This window comes from Cornus florida, unplaced genomic scaffold (assembly GCF_030987335.1).
Source record: "Cornus florida cultivar Cherokee Brave unplaced genomic scaffold, ASM3098733v1 CherokeeBrave_3.0.0_Hap2_Chr02, whole genome shotgun sequence".
Classification (NCBI taxonomy): Eukaryota; Viridiplantae; Streptophyta; class Magnoliopsida; order Cornales; family Cornaceae; genus Cornus; species Cornus florida.
Window position 1 is genome coordinate 11,828,556 of NW_026775572.1, and position 21,867 is coordinate 11,850,422.

At 34.4% G+C, this 21,867-nt stretch overlaps 1 protein-coding gene across 1 annotated transcript; it reads left to right on the forward strand.

The window, feature by feature from the left end:
- The first annotated feature begins 14,193 nt into the window (after nucleotides 1-14,193).
- On the forward strand, nucleotides 14,194-18,299 carry LOC132293622 (protein OCTOPUS-like). Its single transcript, XM_059791168.1, has 2 exons — nucleotides 14,194-16,346; nucleotides 17,542-18,299. The coding sequence occupies exon 1, from the start codon at nucleotides 14,371-14,373 to the stop codon at nucleotides 16,336-16,338; it is 1,968 nt and encodes a 655-aa protein (XP_059647151.1). The 5' UTR covers nucleotides 14,194-14,370; the 3' UTR covers nucleotides 16,339-16,346; nucleotides 17,542-18,299.
- Nucleotides 18,300-21,867: the final 3,568 nt, after the last annotated feature.

A 21,867-nucleotide genomic window follows, 5' to 3' on the forward strand; every position in this document is an offset into this window, starting at 1 on the left:
TGTTGGAAGTTCATGAGATTTCTAATCTATCAGGTGAGTTGTAATCAACTTATCATAAAACTACAATTTTTCTACCATAAACAATATACTCATTACTCTTACCGTCTATAAATTGTAAACAAAAAATTGTGTATATAGTTACTGTCTTTTTGGTAATTTTTATTCATTTAAAAATGCAGGACGACATTAAAATGACAGTTTGGTGCCTTGTTTGTATGCCACGGCACCACAGAAAGATCTAGTTTTTCTTTTTCCCCTGTATTTGTTCATAATTTGGAACTCGAAATGTTTCAGAATCAGTTTTCGGGGAAAAACAAAAATAGTTGTAGAATCATAAATGGGAAATGGGAAAATCTCACCCCTGCATAACATAATAAACATCAGACCCCAAACTCCTATCAAAAGCAAGCTTATGACTATGAATTTTTGCTCATAATCGATTAGGCAGCCTGGAAAGTGCTCTTTTTGGGCTCATTGGGCGACCCTCCCTCAGTTGCATAATAATGTCAAGAAATGACTAGCCATGATTTTGTAGCACTGAATTCAACAGGAGTGTAATTCATCTCTTAAAAGAAACAGCCAAAAAGAAGGAAAAAAAATAAAATAAAATTTTATCTTTTTTGGCTTAGTTGACAGCTATGCTTCCACGGAGGCTTAAATTTTTTACTTTCCTTTGAAAAGTAGGAGCTTTGTATTACTGGGTCACTGGCGGTAATTGAATTTTTTTGGTAGGTAGATTTTTTTTCAATTAACCACATATTTCCATTCTTTAGTATTAAGCATCTATTAGTTACGAGAATTCTAGAAAATCATCCGAACATGGTTGTCAAATGGGGGAAGAGGGATGAGAAGTAACATTCTTTACTTTCATATGCATCCTTTCCAACCTTAGCTCACTAACCTCTCCATTTTAGCATAAAACATAAAAAGGTGTTTTAAAAAAAAAAAGAGAGAAAAAGAAAAAGAAAAAGCCATGACCAACTTTTCCTTTTTCAGTTCCCTCACCTTTGAAAGCCAATTCTACTTATGATTTTCATGCAAATGCAAATATAAAACTGCAGAGAAGAATCCCTTTTTTTTTTTTTTTTTTTTTTTTTTTCAAGATATGTCAGTGATTAATGTAGACATTTATAATAAGCAGTCTAAAGATCTGTTTGGAATACTACATATTTGTCAATCCCTAAGAAGGGTATACCTAGAAATTGTCCTCTTGTATGCTTCTAAATGCCTTTAGTAACATGCCAAATTCCACATTCTTTCTTGGGATTCCTTCACTCTATTCATGTGTATAATCATCCCCATATACTTTATAAAGCTATATAATGTAGAAACATTCCACATGGCCTTCTGAGTATTTCTACTAACCCCATGAACTTGGTTTGATCAGTTGGGACCAAGCCCAAAGGGACCACAAAAATAAATAGGGTTTAGGCCCATCAAACGGCTAGAAATCATTGTTCAGACTATTATCTAGTGAAAAGGGATCAAGAATCTACCCATCAATTCTGGACCACTATGCTACAAAATATGCCAATCTGATGATAACAGTTTGTGTTACATGTAGGAGACATTCCCTGATTTGTTGTCCTGCTATAGAATTTCTCCACACTATACTAGTGAATAAACACATAGTATATACTTATATATCTTTCACATTATTTCAAAGTAGACTATATATATCACTCAAGATGTGAATAAGGTTTTTGTATAGGCATGTTGGGTCCAAAATGAAGGCTTTGTTTACAGTGGGCTATCATTCAATATAGTGTTCTTTATTTAAAAAAATAGCCACTGATTCAATCGTAAAGTGTGTGGTGGGGTAAAGGACTCAATTGAATTGTCCTTTTTGCATTCATTTACTTTTGTAATGATGAGCCTCCCTTTTCCCCTTTTTTTCACCTCTCGGACCTCTATTTGCAATTTGGATACCAATTTAGTTATTTTTTCTTTTCTTTTTATAACCCCAAAACAATTAAAAAATTATTATACTTTGAACCATATTAGAATGAGAATAATTTTATATATGTACTAGTATTGTTGGTGTAATTATGGACAATAATGATCTAAAGCGTGTTATAAGACAACATTATTTGGTATAATGACTTTGGCAAAATTCGTGGAATCTATATATGCGCGTCTTCATCTCCACATTGTTTGATTGCCTAATTTATGTAAACTATTAAAAACTAAGGTAATTTGAACCAAAAATATGATCCAAGTCTCATAGAAAACACTGTTCCTCCTAAAAGTAGGCAATGTGCAAGGTTTTCATGTCTTTAGGACGGTTTGTGTGTGTGTGTGTGTGTTGTGGTGCTGTCTTGAAAATTACACCCATACAATATTAATTCTAACGAGACTAGAACACTCAATCATTCTTTTGAATAGGAGAGCACCAATCAGTTTTAGAATGACATTTTCAATTTTAGAACGACATTTTCATTTGTCGGGTGTGTGCCGTGTGCTTCTCCTCCTCCTTTTTACTAAGGTTTGAACCCGTCCCATCATGTGTAACTTGGTTAATTTGAGTTTTGGCATGGATAGTTTATGGATTGAGAGAGAGATCAGTTTATTAAAGGAAGCGTAACATTTCAGTACCATAGAACAATGTGTTATTTTATAACTGCAATTAATGTGTATTATAAGATTATGATTAGTGTTCAAATTAAAGAAAGGAAGGAAAGGTCATTCTCAGTGAATAAATTAAAGCTTCAACGACAAAACTCTAGTAGCTAGTCTGAGTGCCTGACCATATATAAGAATCTTCAATTCTTCAGACGACAACAAAATAAATGTCTACACAAATCTAGATGCGTCAAAATCTAGCCTTTGCATGCTTATATCAGTACCATTGATCTCGTTTTGTAATGCTCCGACAATAATACAAATAAAATAAATCAGAGATTGGAATTCAGATATGAACCCCTCAAATAATTTGGTGTGGATTTCACAAACGTGGACCTATGTTTATTCCATATGATTAACCAACCTCCATATGAACATTAATCCTCCTTGTACTACAGATTTTAATCTGGATCGCTATGGATTTCTAGGGTTTTTTTTTTTTTTTTTGACAGTGAGTCTAATAACCGAACAAATTTAATTAATTTTCTTCGTAAGTAGAGGCTAATATTATCATGATATCAGAATATTAATGATATCATCATGATGTCAGCCTTCACTCACATAAATCAGTTAAAGTTATCCGATATTTGAACTCCAAAGTATTATTATTATTATTATTATTTTGACAATAAATACACACACAAAAATATTAATTTCCCGCCTTCATGGAATTAGAATGTTCCAGCACTTGCCAACGCCTTCGTAGCCTAGGGGTTGGGTTGCTCTTCGTTGTCTCCGGGAGCCCGATTTCAAACCTTGGTACCTCTAACTTCTAAACTAATGTTCTTACCTTAAAAAAAGAACAAAAAAAAATTATTGTTCAGTCCAATCGTGATAAAGCGTCTGGACATATCCGACTATATTTAAATTTTTTTGAGTGAGCCTCACTCATTTAAATACAATCACACTTTATCATTTTCCCACTGAGTTGTTAACAAAATCAATGATAAGAGTTAAAATATAATCTCATTGCACATATTTCCCAATACCCAATTTCCCAATCACTTGTACCAATCATTTCAAACAAATTTCATTTTACTATGTCTCTGATTTTTCTCTAAATTTTTTTTTTAAAAAAAATTCAAAATATTAAAAAAAAAATAAAATTAAGAAGCACATTTCAGAGGACCATCTTGTCATTCTCTCTAAAATATTCCTAAAGGAGATCGCAAACGATGGCTTTTATCACCTCCCATGACCATCTGGAACATTAAGGTATCATTGTACTGTAAAACTGCCTAAATTTATTCTTCTTCTTTTTTCTTTTTTCTTTTTTTAAAAAAAATTTTTTTTTTTGAAATTATGTGTGTATTGGAGTTGGACTAAAACTCCCAACTGGCCTTGAAATTTGTTACTTGATTACTCATTAATTAGACAAACTTAAATGCGATGAATGGCAAAAAAGAAATAGTTCCAAAACTCCTCATGAGAACACACAATATTGGAACCAATTGATTAAAATTCTAAGTGGGAAATCCTTAAATTATTCATTCATGTTACCTAATGAGACAATTAATATTGTGGGGTTCTCTTTTGTCCTTTATTTTGACACGCCTTCATTAAAATTAAAAGTAGTGTGTGTTTTAGTTGGAAATTAAGATGAAAAAGGCATCAACCCAATGCAATGAAAATGATATTTGTAACGACAATAATATACCCTTACAATGATTGTGAAGGACATGCTAATGTCAAGCCAGTCCTTGGACAAATGGTTTGGTGATGACTAATGTGGACCATCACTTCATTAAATCTAGTCATAGAAACTTTAAATGTTTATAGCATGATATATAATGTTTGAAAACAACATCAATATTACATCCATATCTGTGTATATATATATTACATCCATATCTGTATATATATATATATATATAATGTTTTGGTTGTTAAGCAGAAGGAAGATAAAGATATATAGGAGGACCCACTGGCCAAGAGGAGAGAATTTTTGTCCCAAATCGTCCACTATTGCTAGGTGGCAATTTTTGTTAGTAGATTATATTCGTGTCGATACAAGGATATTATATTAAATAGATAAATTTAAACATAATTTATTTAATAATCGTGTTAATAATCCTCAACACTAACCCAACCCGTTTAATGACCTGTTTATCAAAACGAAACATGCAATATTTAATTAAATACTAAATAATAAAAAAATTGTCATAATTAACCAAAATATTCAAAAAAAAAAAAAAAATCATAAGACATAGATAAGATTTATGTTAAAATGACTTAACTATTTATAGTAATTAGGTTTAAACATGTAACATATTACATACGTTATATTCACGATTCACGATTATAACATGTTGAGTTAAGTGGGTTGTGTTACACTGGTTAAATTCTTCAACTTTAACCCGAGACGGTTAAGTAAATAAGTTAATTGTGTCGACTCTTTTATGTCAAACCCAAACCCTATTAACTCGTGTTGTATTCGTATCGTATTGTCGTGTCATAATTTGTCACGCTAACTATTGCCTTAAGAAATTGTTTTATTATTTTTTATTTTATTTTTATCTCAAAAGGATTTTATTTTATTTTTGCTCACGAGGGAGTTATGTATGGAAAGCTCCTAATACTCAAAAGAATTATACTGTAATCAGTCTCTCCCTTAACATCATGAGTGGTGTGCGTGAAACTCAATTTTGCACTCACAAAAAGGTAAGAGAACTATATAGATAGTGCGTGGGGTTTTCAATTAGCGTTTATACAATTAGGTCCTCAAATAATTTTGCAGTACGGTTTAAAAACTCACTTTTTTTAACCCTTTAAAATGAAATAAAATTGTAATAGAAAGAGACTTCACTTATCATGCTCGACATTTAAAAATTCACTTTTTTTAATCCTTTAAAATAAAATAAAATTGTAATCGAAAGAGACTTCACTTATCATGCTCGACATTTGAAATTTATATATATATATATATATATATATATAAATTTAAATAAAATTGAAGCCTTAAACTTTTGGTACATAATTTTTAATTTTATCAACATCTAACAGTTTTCTTAAGATCAAATAAATAAACAACATTGTAGAAACACACTAAAATGGAAAAAAGAAAAAGAAAAAAGAGAGATAGAGAAAGAAACTTTCAACCTTTATATTATATATATACACACACACACACATACATATATTGCAACAAAGAAAAGATAAATGTTGAAGACAGGATATCACTTTATGACTTATTCCATGCACCGAATACAACTATATGCTACATGCCATGCCATGCCATGCCCTTAATTCCCACCAAACTTTAGTAAGTAAGCTCTCTCTCTCTCTCTCTCTCTCTCTCTCTCTCTCATCGCATGTGAATGAATGTGGGTTAACGGGCCTCCGTGATAAGGGAGTGGGCCCCCGACAGGCCGACTAACGGATTTCCAAGCCGGCGGGCTTTATCTTGTGACTCAGCCGCCGGTCTTAATCTCGAAACCTCATCATCAAGTAATCCAAACCACAGTGCATGCATCTGTCTGTCTCAAACTACATATAATTCTACTGGTCGTTTAGCAGTACAAAGCTTTTATGTTTTTTTGAAGAGAGATCAGAAATTCGAAATATAGTGAAGACAGTGTATATAAGTATCAATTAAGAAAAAAAAATAAAATAAAAAAAATAAAAAATTATACTACTAGTCTACTACAACAAAAGCAAAACATCCAATGTCTTCACAAATTTTTTCTTTTTATGTAATTAACTAATTATGATAAATTTTTGAGCAGTTTAATGCAATTTAGCTCGTATGAAATTACTAGAAATCTTTGTTAGGGAAACTTGTAATCTCCTATGAACCCTGATTGATTATTTTAAATTGCATTTAATATTTGATGTTTTAAAACAAAATGAATGATTAATCATTTTAGAAATATCATTATCTGTTGTGAGTATGAATGGAGTCTAAAGGCAGTTGGCTCGATAACTCAGTGGATTAGCGTCTCTTATAAATTTTGGAGTAACAGACTTCGATTCTTTGCATCTACTAATCTAACATTTTACATTTATTACCTTAATAAAAAAAAAAAAAAATTTGAAAGGAGTCTAAGGACAATTATCATATTATAAACAATACCAAAAGTTATTGGAAGCCAATTCCTCTCTTTGTACTCGTCCCCTCAAGTGCTATCATGTATATGTTAAATTAACAGAATAACATATTATATTATAATACAACACGATTACGTTATTAACACAATATTATGCAATAATAATATAACATTCATACAGCAGATTTTATATAAAAAATATAACACTTATACTACTTATTATATTGTCAGCAAACATTATAATACCAATTAAATAAAAAATTCATGGCCTTTATTTTCTCTATCTTTCAATCATAATGAATGAATTTAATTTTTTAGGAGTACTCTAATATTGTCACGACAGATTCCTGACGATGCTAGGAATAAAGAAGATACAAACTTTGGTTGGTGGACATAATTTGACTGGGAATGGATCTAGGGTAAGGGTGTGCAAGACCACAAGATAGTATCTCTTTAGAGTTCAGAAGGTTAAGGAGCTTGTCGTTAGTCGTGAACTTGACTATAAAAAAGGGAGTTGGCCATCACTGCACAAACTGATCGGAAGCTCCCCTATGAGACTAAGACAAGCCTAAACCAATTAACATTTAGCCTCAATAAAACAGATCGTGGTGACTAACCGGGACTGCATGAGCCATGTCGCTACGCCAAATCCCAAATATCCACGAGAAGTCTCTTTTATTTATCTTAATTAAATCCAAACGAATTATTATTAGGGCAAATTTTTGAAAACCCTCAATATTTTTAAAAAGTGATCATAAAACCCCAACCAATTTGAAAAACCCCCAACAATATAACAACATTATCATTTTATCCTAACTTTGTCAATTGGCCGTTAAGGGTATATGAAATCACTAAATTACCCCTATTATATTCCCTTTTATTTAAAAAACAAAAAAAAAATCATATTTTTGAAATTACAATATTATCCTTTAGAACAAAATGACCGTGTTTAGTATATTACATCGTATTTTACCTAAAACGCTGTCGTTTGATTCATTTTACCAACCGTATATATATATTCTTACACTTGTATATTTTTGCTTAGAACCCTAATACACTTAGACGGCTAAGATCTGTGTTGTGGTGTTTCATTGTTCAAAGTCTTGGTTAGAATGTTTAAGTGGTTTGATTGTTGAGTCGTTTGATTGTTCAAACTCAGACGGGTAGGATTTGTATTGAGTCGTTTGATTGTTCAAATTCTTGGGTGCGTTGAAGAAGAATCTATGTTGTGCTTTTCATCTGTGGGTCAGTAAAGAAGCTAAAGAGTGGTCTATTCGTAGGCTGTTATCTTCCAACTTTGTTCGACAATATGTCTACAGGTATGTCTTTGTTTGATAGTTTATGACTTTTAGTTGGACAACTTTTTTCCTGTGGGTCTTTGTCGTGTTGGGTATGATTCCAATAGGTTGGGACCATTGATTAAATTAGGGTTATTGTTTATTACGGTTATTGTAATTTTATATTAGGGTTGTGGTTCCCAATGATTAAATTAGTGTTTTTAATTTTATATTTTGTATTTTGTATTCTATATAAGGGTTAGGGTTAGTGTTAATTTGTACGTACGGTTTTGTGTTTGGTTTTTAGCATTATAATTAGTTAGTTGCAAGCATGAATTTGTGTTTATTACAATTTATGTTTTGATAGGTTATACACCTATTTTCAACAAATTATACTGTCTTCGAGTCCATCATGGTGGTGAATTTGCTAAGACAGAGCAAATGGAATATATTGGTGGATCTGTTACTGAGATTGATGGAGTAGATATTGATCGTATGTCAATGATAGATTTCAAATGCATTTCACAAATAGTTGGTTGTCCTACAAATAGTGATTTGTATTACAGAGATTTGATTGATGGGAGTATATCAAAATTGGTTACTGACAATGATTATATTGAGATGGTTGGTAAGCATAAAAAGTTCTCATTCATGAGAATTTTTGTGGTGCCACCAACTAGAGATGATGGGAATGAAAATGATCATGGGATAGTTGATGTAACTCCAGTACATGGGACTACAGTTGAGGGGAGTATAATAAACACTAGTGAAAGGAATGCTAATAGAGTAGAACCTAATACTGGAGATGATAGGAATGCTAATGGGAATGTTAATGGAGGACAACCTAATGCTGCAGCTAAAGTTTTCATGGACTTAAGTGATGACAGTTTTCAAATTGAGGATGAACCAGATGATGAAAATGATGATGAAGATGCAACATATGCAGCTGATAATGATGAAGACTTTAATTTTGATGATGCAGATGTAGGTGATGATGTTAAAGATGATGCACCTGAATATGTTAATGATGAAGTTAATAGAGATACTGAGTATGAGCCAAATGAGGAGTTGAATGGAGATGCAGGTGATGATCATACTGATTATGCAGCTGAATTGAATGAAGATGGTAATGTTGAGAATGAACATGCATGTGCTGATGATGCACTTGAATATGCAGGTATTGAAGATGAAAATGATGAAGTTGACAGACAAACTGAGTATGATCCAAGTAAGGAATTGATAAGTTTAGCCAATGAAAGTGACAATGATGATGGGAATTGTGTAATTTCTACAAACTTTAACTTTAATGTGAGGAGTGACTTAGGAATCAAGAAACTACAAGTTGGACAAAAGTTTGGTTCAGCAGCTGAATTTAGAGAAGCAGTGAAGGATACAACAATCAAAGGGAAGGTTGACCTCACATTTACAAGGAATGATGGAGATCAAGTGACTATCATATGCAAAAAAGAATGTGGATGGAAGATTCGTGGATCATTTAACACTAATGATGACTCATTTCAAATAAAAGAATTCAATGATAAACATAATTGTACAGGAGTAAGGGTGAATGGACAGGTAACATATAGCTATATTGCTAAGCATTTTATTGGGATAGTTAGGGCTGATCCTGGTTGCACAGTGGCTGGAATGACAAATACAGTTGAGAAAGAATTTCATGTTGTTGTGAATAAGTAGAAGGTTAGAAGGACAAAAAGTTTGGCTCTATAATTTATCAAGGGTAATCATGAACAATAATTTGGAAGAGCAAGACATTATTGTCAGCTGATTCTTGAATCTAATCCTGGAAGTGTTGCTCATGTAAGTACAATGGCATATACTGATGAATGTCGTGCATTCTACAGGATGTTTTTTCCTTAGAGGCAATGTGGAGAGGATTCAAAGAAGGATGTAGACCATTTATTGGTTTAGATGGAACATTCCTCAAGGGACCCTATGGGGGCCATATGTTGGCTGCAGTTGGTAGGGATGCCGACAATGGCTTATTCCTTATTGCAATTGTTTGTGTTGAGTCAGAATGTAGGGACTCTGGGAATGGTTCTTGAATGAATTGATGGGATTGGTTGGCAACTACCTTGACTTCACATTTGTCTCAGATAGACAGAAGGTATCAAACTTTTAAAAGTTTCTATTTATCACATTTTTTAAAGCTTTATCCAATTATGTACAATAATTTGCACTTATATATAATTTGTAGGGCCTAGTTGAGACATTTGAAAACATGTACCCTGGAACAGACATAAGATTCAGCCTGAAGCATTTATATGAGAATTTTAAGCTAAACTACAAAGGTACAAGACTAAAGAACTTATATTGGGATGCAGCCATTGCATATACTACATCTTAGTTTGAGCTTTACATGCAAGAAATGAGGAATGTAGACAAAAATGCATATGAGTGGTTAATGAAGATTCCTAGGAAGGTGTGGGCAAGGTCATCATATAGTGATAAGAGTAAGAGTAGTCTATGTGTTAACAACATGTGTGAGTCTTTCAACAATTTCATTGAGAAGACAAGGGAAAAACCTTTAGTGTATATGTTTGGGAGCATCAGAAAACAGCTAATGATTAGGTTTGAAAAGAATATGGTTGACATGGCAAGGGTAAATGGATTGTGGTGCCCGAGAATTATGGACAAGTTACAAAAGATTTTAGAAAAGGTAAGAAGGTTGCACATAGAGCCTGCTGGGAATGATAAGTATGAAGTGGATAACATCTCATACCAAGATGCAGGAGTTAGTGATTATGTCAATGTGGCTGAGAGAACCTGTTCATGTAAGTATTGGGACATAAGTGGAATACTATACAAGCATGCATATACTGTGGCTGTGTTCAGAAGGGAGGATCCAGAAACATATGTGAGTCCTTGGTACTATAGGGACACTTTTTTCAAGTGTTATGCCTATGTGATAACTCCAGTTTCATTAAGAAATTTGAGAAGAGAAGTGGGAACTAGTGCTATTTTGCCACCACCTCATAGGCCTCAACCAGGAAGGCCTAAAAAAATTAGGAAGAGAGGTCCAGATAAGGGCCCTTCAACTACTGTTGTGCCTAAGAAGAAGATGAAATTGAGGTGCAAAAAATGTCTTGAAAAGGGCCACAATGTCAGAACTTGCAAGGTAGCTCAACCTGCTATAAGACCACTTAAAGGTAGAGTTGGACGACCGCCACTTAAGAGGGATACATGTGGAGTAGGTGGTGGCAGGAATGACAATGTTACTAGTATGGGTGGTGGAAGACCTGTAGGTGGTGGTGGTGTTGCTGGTAGGGGTGAAAGAGGTGTTGGAAGACTTGTTGCTGCTACTGCTAGGGCTATAGATGTAAGGGGTGGAGTTAGGGATGCAGGTGTTGGTGTATGTAATTTATAGGTATAAATGCTATTTTTTTTGATATAAATGCACTGACATTTCTTGATATAAATGAACTGACATTTCTTGATATAAATGCTTGTTTGTTGTTATATGTTTGTTTAGGTTGGAGATAGGGGTGCTAATAGAGGTCATGGTATTGGTGTAGGAGATGTCTTAGGTCATTCACATGTATAAATGCATTTTGTTGGAATAAATCATTTCCTTGTTATAAATGCACTGACATTAATATTTTATATATTTCTGTAGGCATCATCATCCAACCAACATCAAGTGTTTTATATGGATTATCCATCCACACAAGGTACACAAGATTGAAGAACCTCTTACTAAATTTTGTGATTCAAGTAAGTTCCATGCCATAAGACTAATTTATGATTTCATTCACATGGAATATAAATTCATGAAATGTTTTTATTATTTTTGTAGGTTGGTTGATGGATGATTGGTGATGGTATATTACATTTATTTTTGGGACATTTAATGGATAATGCATTGACAATACTATGATAATGCATTGATTTTTGGTGACACTTTTTTTTTTTTTTTTGTAAAGCTTGTGTTGGACATGTGCTATGACAGTGCTTTTACTTTTTTGTAACCCTTAATGGTGGATGACAGTGCTATGATAGTGCAGTGTATGAAAGTGTTATGACAGTGCAGTGTATGACAGTGCTATGACAATGTAGTTTTATGAGTTTTGTAATCCTTAATGGTGGATGACAATTTTTATGGTCTATATGTTGTATTAGGGTATCATTTTGTTGTATGGACATGTTATGGTGTGGTATAAACAATATGTTGTATGTGGATGGATTTCATTTCTCAAGTACATGTTGTATTACTTTATTACATGAACAAGTTATATGGACAGGTTATGGTATGAACATGTTGTACTACTTTTTGCATTTTTGGACAGGTTAGGGTATGAATGTTGCATTTGGCATTTTGGTATCAATATTATGAACATGTACATTTAAGATAAACAGATTACTTTAAGATCATAAATACTGCAACAAGTTTCATATTGTCAATGTTGTACATCATCCCTAAATCAAAGACAAAAACCTTCAACTCCTAAACAAGTTCAATACCAAAAAAACTAACTTGTACCTACTTCCCTCCCACAGTTATCACAAAAGCACAAGTAGTCACTTTACTTCCATCCCACAGTTATCACAAAAACAGCAATAGAAATGATGATACATGTTACAATAAGTTTCTTCATCAATTGAAGCCTTCCTTCGATGGCATACAACTTAGTCTTCAACTCTACAATATCTTTTCTATCAACACGTTGACCAACCTCAATCTTCTTCCCATTTTCATTTGAAATTCTTGTTGAATTCGTTTTGGACATCTGTAGTATAGCTTTCCCAAATTGTCATACTCATCATACCCCATTACCAGAATTATAATTGTTTTGCCATAATCACATTGAACATTAGTATACCTCAAATCAAGACTCCCGTACTGTATGCTTGAAGAAGACATTTTGGGATTCGAATCTACAAATCAAAACAACATTTAATTTTCTTAAAAACACAAAAAATTAACTCAAATCAACATCTAATTTTAATAAACACACTAAAAATCAACTCAAAACAACATCTAATTTCAGTGGTGGTTATAGTTGGACACTAAGGTAGGGATTGTATTGTATGTATGATTTTGAAAACAAAATTCAGAAAATGGGTTTAAACAACATCTAATGTATGATTTTAAACCTCAAACCAATTACATTTTCAGAAATCCTCAAATAAATTAGTATCAATTAGGGCTTGGGCACGGTTACTTATTAGATTAAATTAGGGTGAGAAATTACCTTAAACATCACTTCCTATAATGGAGGAAACACAGCAGCTCGGGCGACTTCTAGGGCTTCCTGTAACGCGCATGGAGGAGGGAGAGAAGATGAGTAAAATGTGCAGTAACTTTCGTCCCTTTTTACTATTACAAGCTTAGGGGTATTTTCGGTATATCACTTTTAAATACACATCACTTGTTTGGTACATGTGACAACAGGTGTATTTTCGTCACAAAAGTCAATTTGTCAAAGCAATTGCTAACCACGTGCTAGATTAACGGGGCCAATTGATGGGGTAAAATGATAACGTTATTATATTGTTGGGAGTTTTTTAAACTGGTTAAAGTTTTATGATTGCTTTTCAAAAGTATTGAGGGTTTTCAGAAATTTGTCCTTATTATTATTATTATTATTATTTTTTGGTGTAAGTGACTGTACAGAGAGGCCAATCCAAGCCATAGCGAAGCCGAGCTGATTTCCTTCAATAAATAAAACAGTGGCTTGGGAAGCTGACAAGTCATGTGTTCCCTCGTTTGGCAGTGTGTTTGGGCAGGACCAGGTGCATCATGTCTTCCCACAAATTACAATTCTTGTGGGAAAACAAAATCCCACAAGGATGGAAATGGAACTCTCATTTTGACGGAAAACAAAATAGAAAAGAGATTGGAAAAAGAAACCCAAAAAACAAAAAGAAACCAAAACCAGAAAAAAAGAAAAAGCAAAGAAAGCGAAATGAGAGTAGAAGAGAGAGAGAAACACAGACAGATATGCTTTAGAGAGAGAGACACCGCTTGGTGAGGTTGGTTTACTTTTGCTTTTTTTTTTTTTTCGACAGGAATCTTTGAAAATCAATTCCCAACCTCCAAAAAAATTAAATGGAAAGGAAAAGAAAAAGTTGATTGATTTGAGCACTTCACTTAAAAAGACAAAGAAGGACAACATCCTCAACGAGCAAGGGAGGGTCAAACAGTCTTTTCATATTGGGTGTCCATAGAAAATTACGCACCCAACGGATAAGGCGAGTTTGGAGAAAGTAGAGGCTAGAGAGAGAAAGTAGAGAGAGAATGAAGTTCTTTTCTTTTTTTAGTTGCTCCCCCCCTCTCTCTCTCTAAGCTCACAGAATCGTTAACTCCTCACATAGGCTTGGCGGTGGAAGTGTGGAACTCTATTTCTGTACTCTCCAGAATGCAGTAACATGAGCAAAGTGCGCATTGCACACGACCGCCACCTGTTATGAATCCCACCACCGAACCACCACCAGCACTGCCGCGGCCACAACCTCCGCAACCCCACCGCTCATCTTTCAGCTGCGACCGACACCCAGATGAGCAGTTCACCGGCTTCTGCCCCTCATGCCTTTGCGAACGCCTCACCACCCTAGATCAGTCCTCCTCCGCCTCCACCTCCACCTCTTCCCGAAAACCACCCTCCTCCGCCGCCGTTGCTGGCCTTAAAGCCATCTTCAAAGTCCCCGGCGGAGCAATTACCGAAAATAACAACAGAAACAGAAACAAACCTTCTTCTTATTCTTTCTTCCCGGAGCTCCGCCGTACGCAGTCGTTCTCCGCCTCGAAAAACGAAGGCTTTTCCGGCGTGTTCGAGCCCCAACGCAAGTCTTGCGACGTTAGGGGTCGGAGCACGCTCTGGACCCTCTTCAGCCAAGACGACGACCGTAAGACTACGAAGAACGATCATCCCATCGAAGTCGAGACTCGAAACCTAGGATTAGTCTCCTCTTCCGTCACCGGTCCAGTGCTCGAGTCGAAAGAAGAGGATGAACACGAAGACCACCACGAGGACGACGGCGACGACGACGACGACGATGGGGAGGAAATTAGGGTTTCCGAAGAGCCAAGTGCGGCGAACACCATCGAAGAAACAGTAGGAGAGATCGTCGAGGAGGATCACGAGGAGGTTAAGACGATGAAAGACCACATAGATCTCGATTCGCAGCCTAAGAAGCCCTCAGGGAGGGACTTGAAAGAAATTGCAGGGAGCTTTTGGTCGGCGGCGTCTGTGTTTAGCAATAAATGGAACAAATGGAGACAAAAGCAGAAGCTGAAGAAGCGAAACGCCGGCGGCGAGTCCACATTGCCCATCGAGAAGCCCATTGCTCGGCAGTTCCGCGAGACGCAGTCGGAGATCGCCGATTATGGCTTCGGACGGCGGTCTTGTGATACTGATCCTCGGTTCTCGCTCGATGCCGGACGGATGTCCTTGGATGACCCTCGGTACTCGTTCGACGAGCCTAGGGCTTCCTGGGACGGGTACTTGCTCAGCCGGAATTTTCCCCGGCTTCCTCCGATGGTTTCAGTGGTGGAGGATGATCCGGTGGTGCATGTCTCCCGGACCGATACTCAAATTCCGGTCGAAGAGCCGATCAATGGTGTCAATGACGAGCAAACCCTCCCTGGAGGGTCAGCTCAAACTAAGGAATACTATTCAGACAACTCTAGGAGGAGGAAGAGTCTTGATAGGTCTAATTCGATAAGGAAGACCGCGGCGGCTGTAGTAGCTGAGATTGATGAAATGAAAGGGGTTTCAAATGCGAAGGTGTCACCTGCAACTATTGATTACTTTAATGGAACAAAGTTGTTAGTGGGGGATAGAGATTTGAGGGACATGCACTCAAATTCATTGAGAGATGATTGTTCGGAGACCTTTGAACTAGGTTTTGGAGATAATGCTTCGGTGGTTGGGAATGGGGAGCCAAAGGGGTTGAAGAAGTCCCGCCGGTGGAGCAAAGCATGGAACATTTGGGGTTTTATACATCGGCGTAGTGGAGGGAACAAGGATGAAGAAGAAGAAGAGAACTATAGCAGAGTAAATGGGGTTGAGAGGTCGTTTTCGGAGTCATGGCAAGACATGAGGAGGGAAGGTAATGGTGATGCAAGAGGGGCTTTTAATAGAAAGGTGTTTCGAAGCAATAGTAGTGTGAGCTCAAGGAATTCCTATAACATTGGTGGATCATTTGGCATTGTAGGGAAGTCGAGTGTAGAGACAAATGGACATGGTAAAAAGAGGAAGGATGAGTTTGTTTTTGAGCGGAATCGGAGTGCTAGGTATTCTTCTAATGATGTTGATAATGGCCTCTTGAGGTTCTATTTGACGCCTTTGAGGAGCAGTCGAAGAGGTGGACTGGGGAAAAAGATGCCGGATAAGTCACATTCACTTGCAAGGAGCGTGTTGCGACTGTACTGAAATTGAAGGTCTTTAAGTTGTTCTTTGGTTTAATGTTGATTTTGTTGCTTTTGCTGTGTAATCAATCACACATGCTAAGTATTCTTGATAAAATGGTTAGATAAAAGTACCCTGCATTTTGATTAGCATGCTTCTTTGATTACTCTAGTAACATAAACATTCTGTGCTTCTTTGGTCTCTATAGTCCTGTTGTTGACTCATTCAATTGTGTTCTACTTTATTTGAAATGAATGTTTTACTCTTATCATCTTACAATTGTCTGCAAAGTGGTGAATGTTGCAACTTCAGGGAATGTTCACCTCAAGTATCCGGCAAGTAGCATCTTTTTGCAAGGGTTGTAATATAACGTGGCTTAGCCACCCATTTTTTGCTGTTTGTCACTGGGTGATCGTTCCAAATAGTAATAATTGACTGTTTTTTTTTTTTTTTTTTGTCTTTTATGTTTGTCAATCAATTTGATTTTTGGTTTTGGCGTGTTCAACCGTTTACTGAATTTAAAGACAAAATAGGAAGTTAGTACACTCATTAAGAGTCATTTTCCAATCCCACTATCAGCATTATATATTTTGCCTCAGTATTGTTCCCCTAAGAACACTATTCTGTTTCTACTTATCAAAAAAAAGGAACACCATTCTGTTTCTGTAATCTGATATTTCGAGGGCAGATATTATCAGATGAAATGTGACGTCTCCACCTCTAGTATTGGCAAGGATCTGAGATCACTTAGGACAGTAGTCCTATCAGCAGGTACCTAAACTTCGACATGGATAGTTGCCTATGTTGTCTAACCAATTGAGTGAAGTTTCTAAATGTGTGCAACTATATGTATATAGATGCTGTTATGCTGGCCAGGTTAATTTTTCTAAATCCGTTCAGCTTTCAAATGATTTATGTTCAGCTTCTGCAAGTGATCTTACTGTTTATTCTTTATTGAGTTCTTTATAGCCTGTTAGTCATCTTGGATAGCCATCTTTGTAACAAAATTTAGTGCCTAAACAGAAAATATAATGGATCAAACATGCAGATTTCTGTCTTAAGAGTTCAGTTAGTTAACTCGAAACAACGGAAATATTTGCTGGATTTTTGTTGCACATTTAAGGATGGTGATGTATAAATTCTCTTTCCCCTGTATTTCTTCTAATAGTCATAATCCTATCAGAACTGACATGGCATATTTTTTTCTTCATTGTCTTTATCATGCAGTATCTGCTTGTTTGGTCTTCAAATGTTCCACAATCTTTTTACCCACCTTGGCAGCAGCATTGAAGCTTATGGCCGGCTAGGTTTCCCGAGGAATGGATATTTGCGATTGCAGGAATCAATGGCTGTTTTTTCAAGAAAAGCTGGGGTAATCATGTGGTGATCTAGAAAGTAAGCAACTTATGTAAACTATAGGAACTTCCGAGAGAGCATGGAAGCAGTCTTGATTCTAACAACTGGGGTCTGTTAACATCTCCACTTGTTTCTTCCCTTGATCACATGAGCATTAAGTCGTCGTTGTAGTCGGACAGAGTGATTGATCAGGTGATGCTGGTAGATGATACTACATCTTCAAGCTTTGTATCCATACAAGGGATGATGATATGAAGCTGGTGAGTTAGCTCTGAAAACTTGATACATCAGGCTACTACTGAATCAGTAGTATATCTAGTACTCAAGTCCAGAGAATTATAATTCAGAAGTGATCAGTTATTTCCTGCATCCTTTATGTCCTCGTCCTACTTAAATTTATTGTGGAGTTGTATCCTGTAATGGTAATCGGTTAACAATGAAAGATGAATTGGTGGATTTTTTGAAATAGGAAATATCATTATTGGTCTCGGTTCCTTCATTTCCTTGTAAATCAGTAACAAAATGGCAAAAATTTGCTTGAGCTTTAGGATGGGGTTTATGCTACATATTTGATTTTAAACTGTGTAATGTAAAAGTAATGAGTTGGAATAAAATTCTTTTCCAGTAAACTTGAGAACTATATATATATATATATATATATATTTTTTTTTTTTAATTTATTTCTCATGTTTCTGCCTTATTATCTATCATTCACATTTAGTGCTGCTACTTTCTGTTTCTAAGCGATGTTTTATGGATTGTACTCCCAAATGTTCCTAGACATAAAATCCTAACCGGGAAGTTTAATAGAGGGATTTATATCTTTTGGATGAACCTAAAACCCTAACGGAGAAGCCTATCTGAGATTTCTATCTCGGATGAACCTAAAACCCTAACCGAAAAGCCTATCCAAGGGGATTTCTATCTCTTGGATGACCTTAAAACCATAACCGAGAAGCCTATCCGAGGAATTTAGGGTTGAGAATCATTATTCGTTTTGGTTTTGGTCTAGGCCTGTTTCAACAGCAGCAAAACATGCATACCTATGTTGTGCATTTTCTGTGGAGCTTCAGATAGTAGTGCTTCTCCTTCTCCAAATATAAGAAAGTAGTGGTGATAGAATCTGCTTTAGGACCAAAGCATTAAGATAAATGTGAAATTAAGAAAGAGAAAAAGAGATAAGACCATTTTACTGTCCAAAGAAAATACACTAGTTGCAAAAAGAACTTTTGACCAGGGAAGCCACAAAGAAGTAGTACACACTTTAAACCAATAGTTGGCTCAAATCCCATCATCAAAACAGAGAAAAATGAAGCCAAGCAATGATTATTTCTCAAAAATCATGAGTTCTTTTTTGTCTTTGTCTTTATTTTTTCTCCTATTGGGAAATCAAAGGAATCAAACTAAAACATAATGATTCAGTGTGTTTTGAGCTTATGTTTTGTCTTATTTTCCTATGCTTGTAAAAAGATATAATAAGATCAAAAACATTTAAATTGACAGCAAAGTCAAAAAGAGAGAATGAAAACATCCCAACATGATAAAGGAAGAAAAGATGGAAAAAGAGGCACACAATCCAATGGAATGTCCAGCTCTTCTCTCTCATTGGGCTTCAATGGGAAATGGTTGGCAAAGACCATTTGAATAAATAGCGAGCTTCTTAGTCAACAATGCTCAGTATTAGAATGTTGAAACTGTTGGGAAATAAATATATAAATTACAATGAACCTTCATTAAGCATACTGGATCATGCTTGTCAAATCTCAATATGGCAATTAATGTAATAACACTAATACAATAAACATTAAAACGCTATAATCATAAATTTTGATAGGTATTGTGGTATCAATTTTGATAGACTGGTGCCCATTTTGGATTAAATGAAAAGATTTGTTATGTAATAGACTGGAATATCAATAGTTGGAATTAATTAAAATGAGTTGAACTTTAGTCAATCACCATGTACTTTATTTTCATCAAACACCTTTTATTAAATTTTTGGCCTTACAACTTCTTAAGATCAAAAATAACCTGGGCTAAAAGAATCAAGTGCTTGTAAAACTGGAGAGAGAGAGAGAGAGAGAGAGAGAGAGAGAGAGAGGACAACAAAGTTAATTGATGTTTGATGAAATAATTAGATAATTTCCAACTTCAGCAGCTCCTATAAATATGCGAATTCTAGCAATGGAGAATGGGTTCTAATACCAAGCCAGCTTGTAAGTGTTTGTCATTGCAGTTCCATAATACTCATACCCATAGCTCAAAAATTGCAAACTTTGGTTGGAACCAATTTTTTTTTTGAGATTTGGAACTGAAAAAGGAAAAGAAATAGAAGTATTTGAAATAAAATTTCATTAGTGTGTTTAGAATAAGCTGGAATTCAATTATAAAATAGATATTTCTTTAACCATTTTATCCTTATTAATTAGAATTGCAATCTTATAATAAGCCAGAAAATAATTATAAAATAATTTTTTTTTACCATATTATTCTTAATAATTAAAATTTCAATCTTATGTTTTACTTAAAAAAATTGGAAAATTGGATAAGTTGCAAACCTACAACCTACAACTAAATTAATTTACAAATTCATCAAATTGTACCATTTTGCATTGAATTTGAGGACATCAGGTATGGGATTTCAAATCCCTTTGATTTCAAACACTAACACTGTGTTTGGTTTTCCATTAATTAGTATTATTATTATTTTTAGATATTAAGGATATGTAAAGTATTTGAAATAATCTCAGTAACCAGTATGATAATGGAATTTATTTTTTTATTAATTATTATTATTATTATTATTATTATTATTATTTAACAAACGTAATGTTTACAAAAGAAAAAAAAAATAAAAAAATGGAGGTTATAATGGTACTTTTGTTTCCATGTCTTGAAACAAAATTAAATTTGAGAATGTACCTTTTTCAAATCAAATATGTTAATGTAATATTTGGGAGTATCAAGTTGGCGCCTTTTATTAGAATTTAAGAAAGTTTAATTTAAAATTTGTATTAAATTTTTTCCCAAGGCGCCAATTCATTGCCGCAAAACATAGCATAAATAGATTCTTAAGAAATTTTTCACATTAATAGAAAAGACAGTGTGGTAGCAAAAGCCATATCTTTCTATTATCAAAATTTTATAAAATAGTAGTTCAATATATTATTACAACATATTTGATTAAAACTATCCACATTAAATTGGGAGTGTATACATGAAATAAAAAAATTTATAAGGACATTCAAGTTACAAAATAAAATCACCTAAAAAAGAAGAATTTAGAATTGGTACACTACTCTAGAAATTTTTAGAAGGGAAATTTGTCAGACCAATAAATCTAGATAAATCATTCTTCGTGAAAAATATGTGTACAAATATTTAAAAATAAAAAATATTATAAATTGTAACTTTAGAATAATCTAAATAAACTCAGAAAAATTAAGGAGATGTGAATGGCCTATAAAAGCCCAATGGTTCCATGCATGCCAAGCTAGCTAACCTTTCCAATATCCAAAACTCTTCCACTTTGAGGAGATGTGTTCCAACAATCAAAGAATACTCTAGATATCACTTATTACTTTTCAAGGAGGAGAGAGAATAAAATAGTTACCAATCTAAATTAAACAGTGCACAGATTATGAACATCCACAATTCACTAATTGATCTAAATTTTATTTTTTATAATATTTATATAACAACTATACCCATCAAACATTTCTAATCAACTATTACTTTTCAATAACATAAAAAGGCCGATGGGTGATAGTCACTTGAATATAAACGGCTCTAGATTTTGAATAAGGATAAATATGGTATAATATTATTTTCATTCCAAATCTCATCTTACATCCCAACTAAAAGGAAATGGTTTTCCTTTCAAATCCATTTTGTTCGAAACATACCTATAGGATTTCATTTCAAATTCAATCATTCAATTACAAGGAAATGGCTTTCCTTTCAAATCCATTTTGTTCGAAACATACCTATAGGATTTCATTTCAAATTCAATCATTCAATTACTTCTCCAAATTTAAATTCCAAAACGTTTTGATTCCAAACTTAAAAGAATTTTATTTTGAATTCCAAAATCACACAAAATCCCATCATTCCAAAGAGACCCCATATTGTGAAGGCCATAAAATTTAATCTTGTTAGGGTTTTAATAAAACATACGCTGCTCCACAAAGAGGCTCA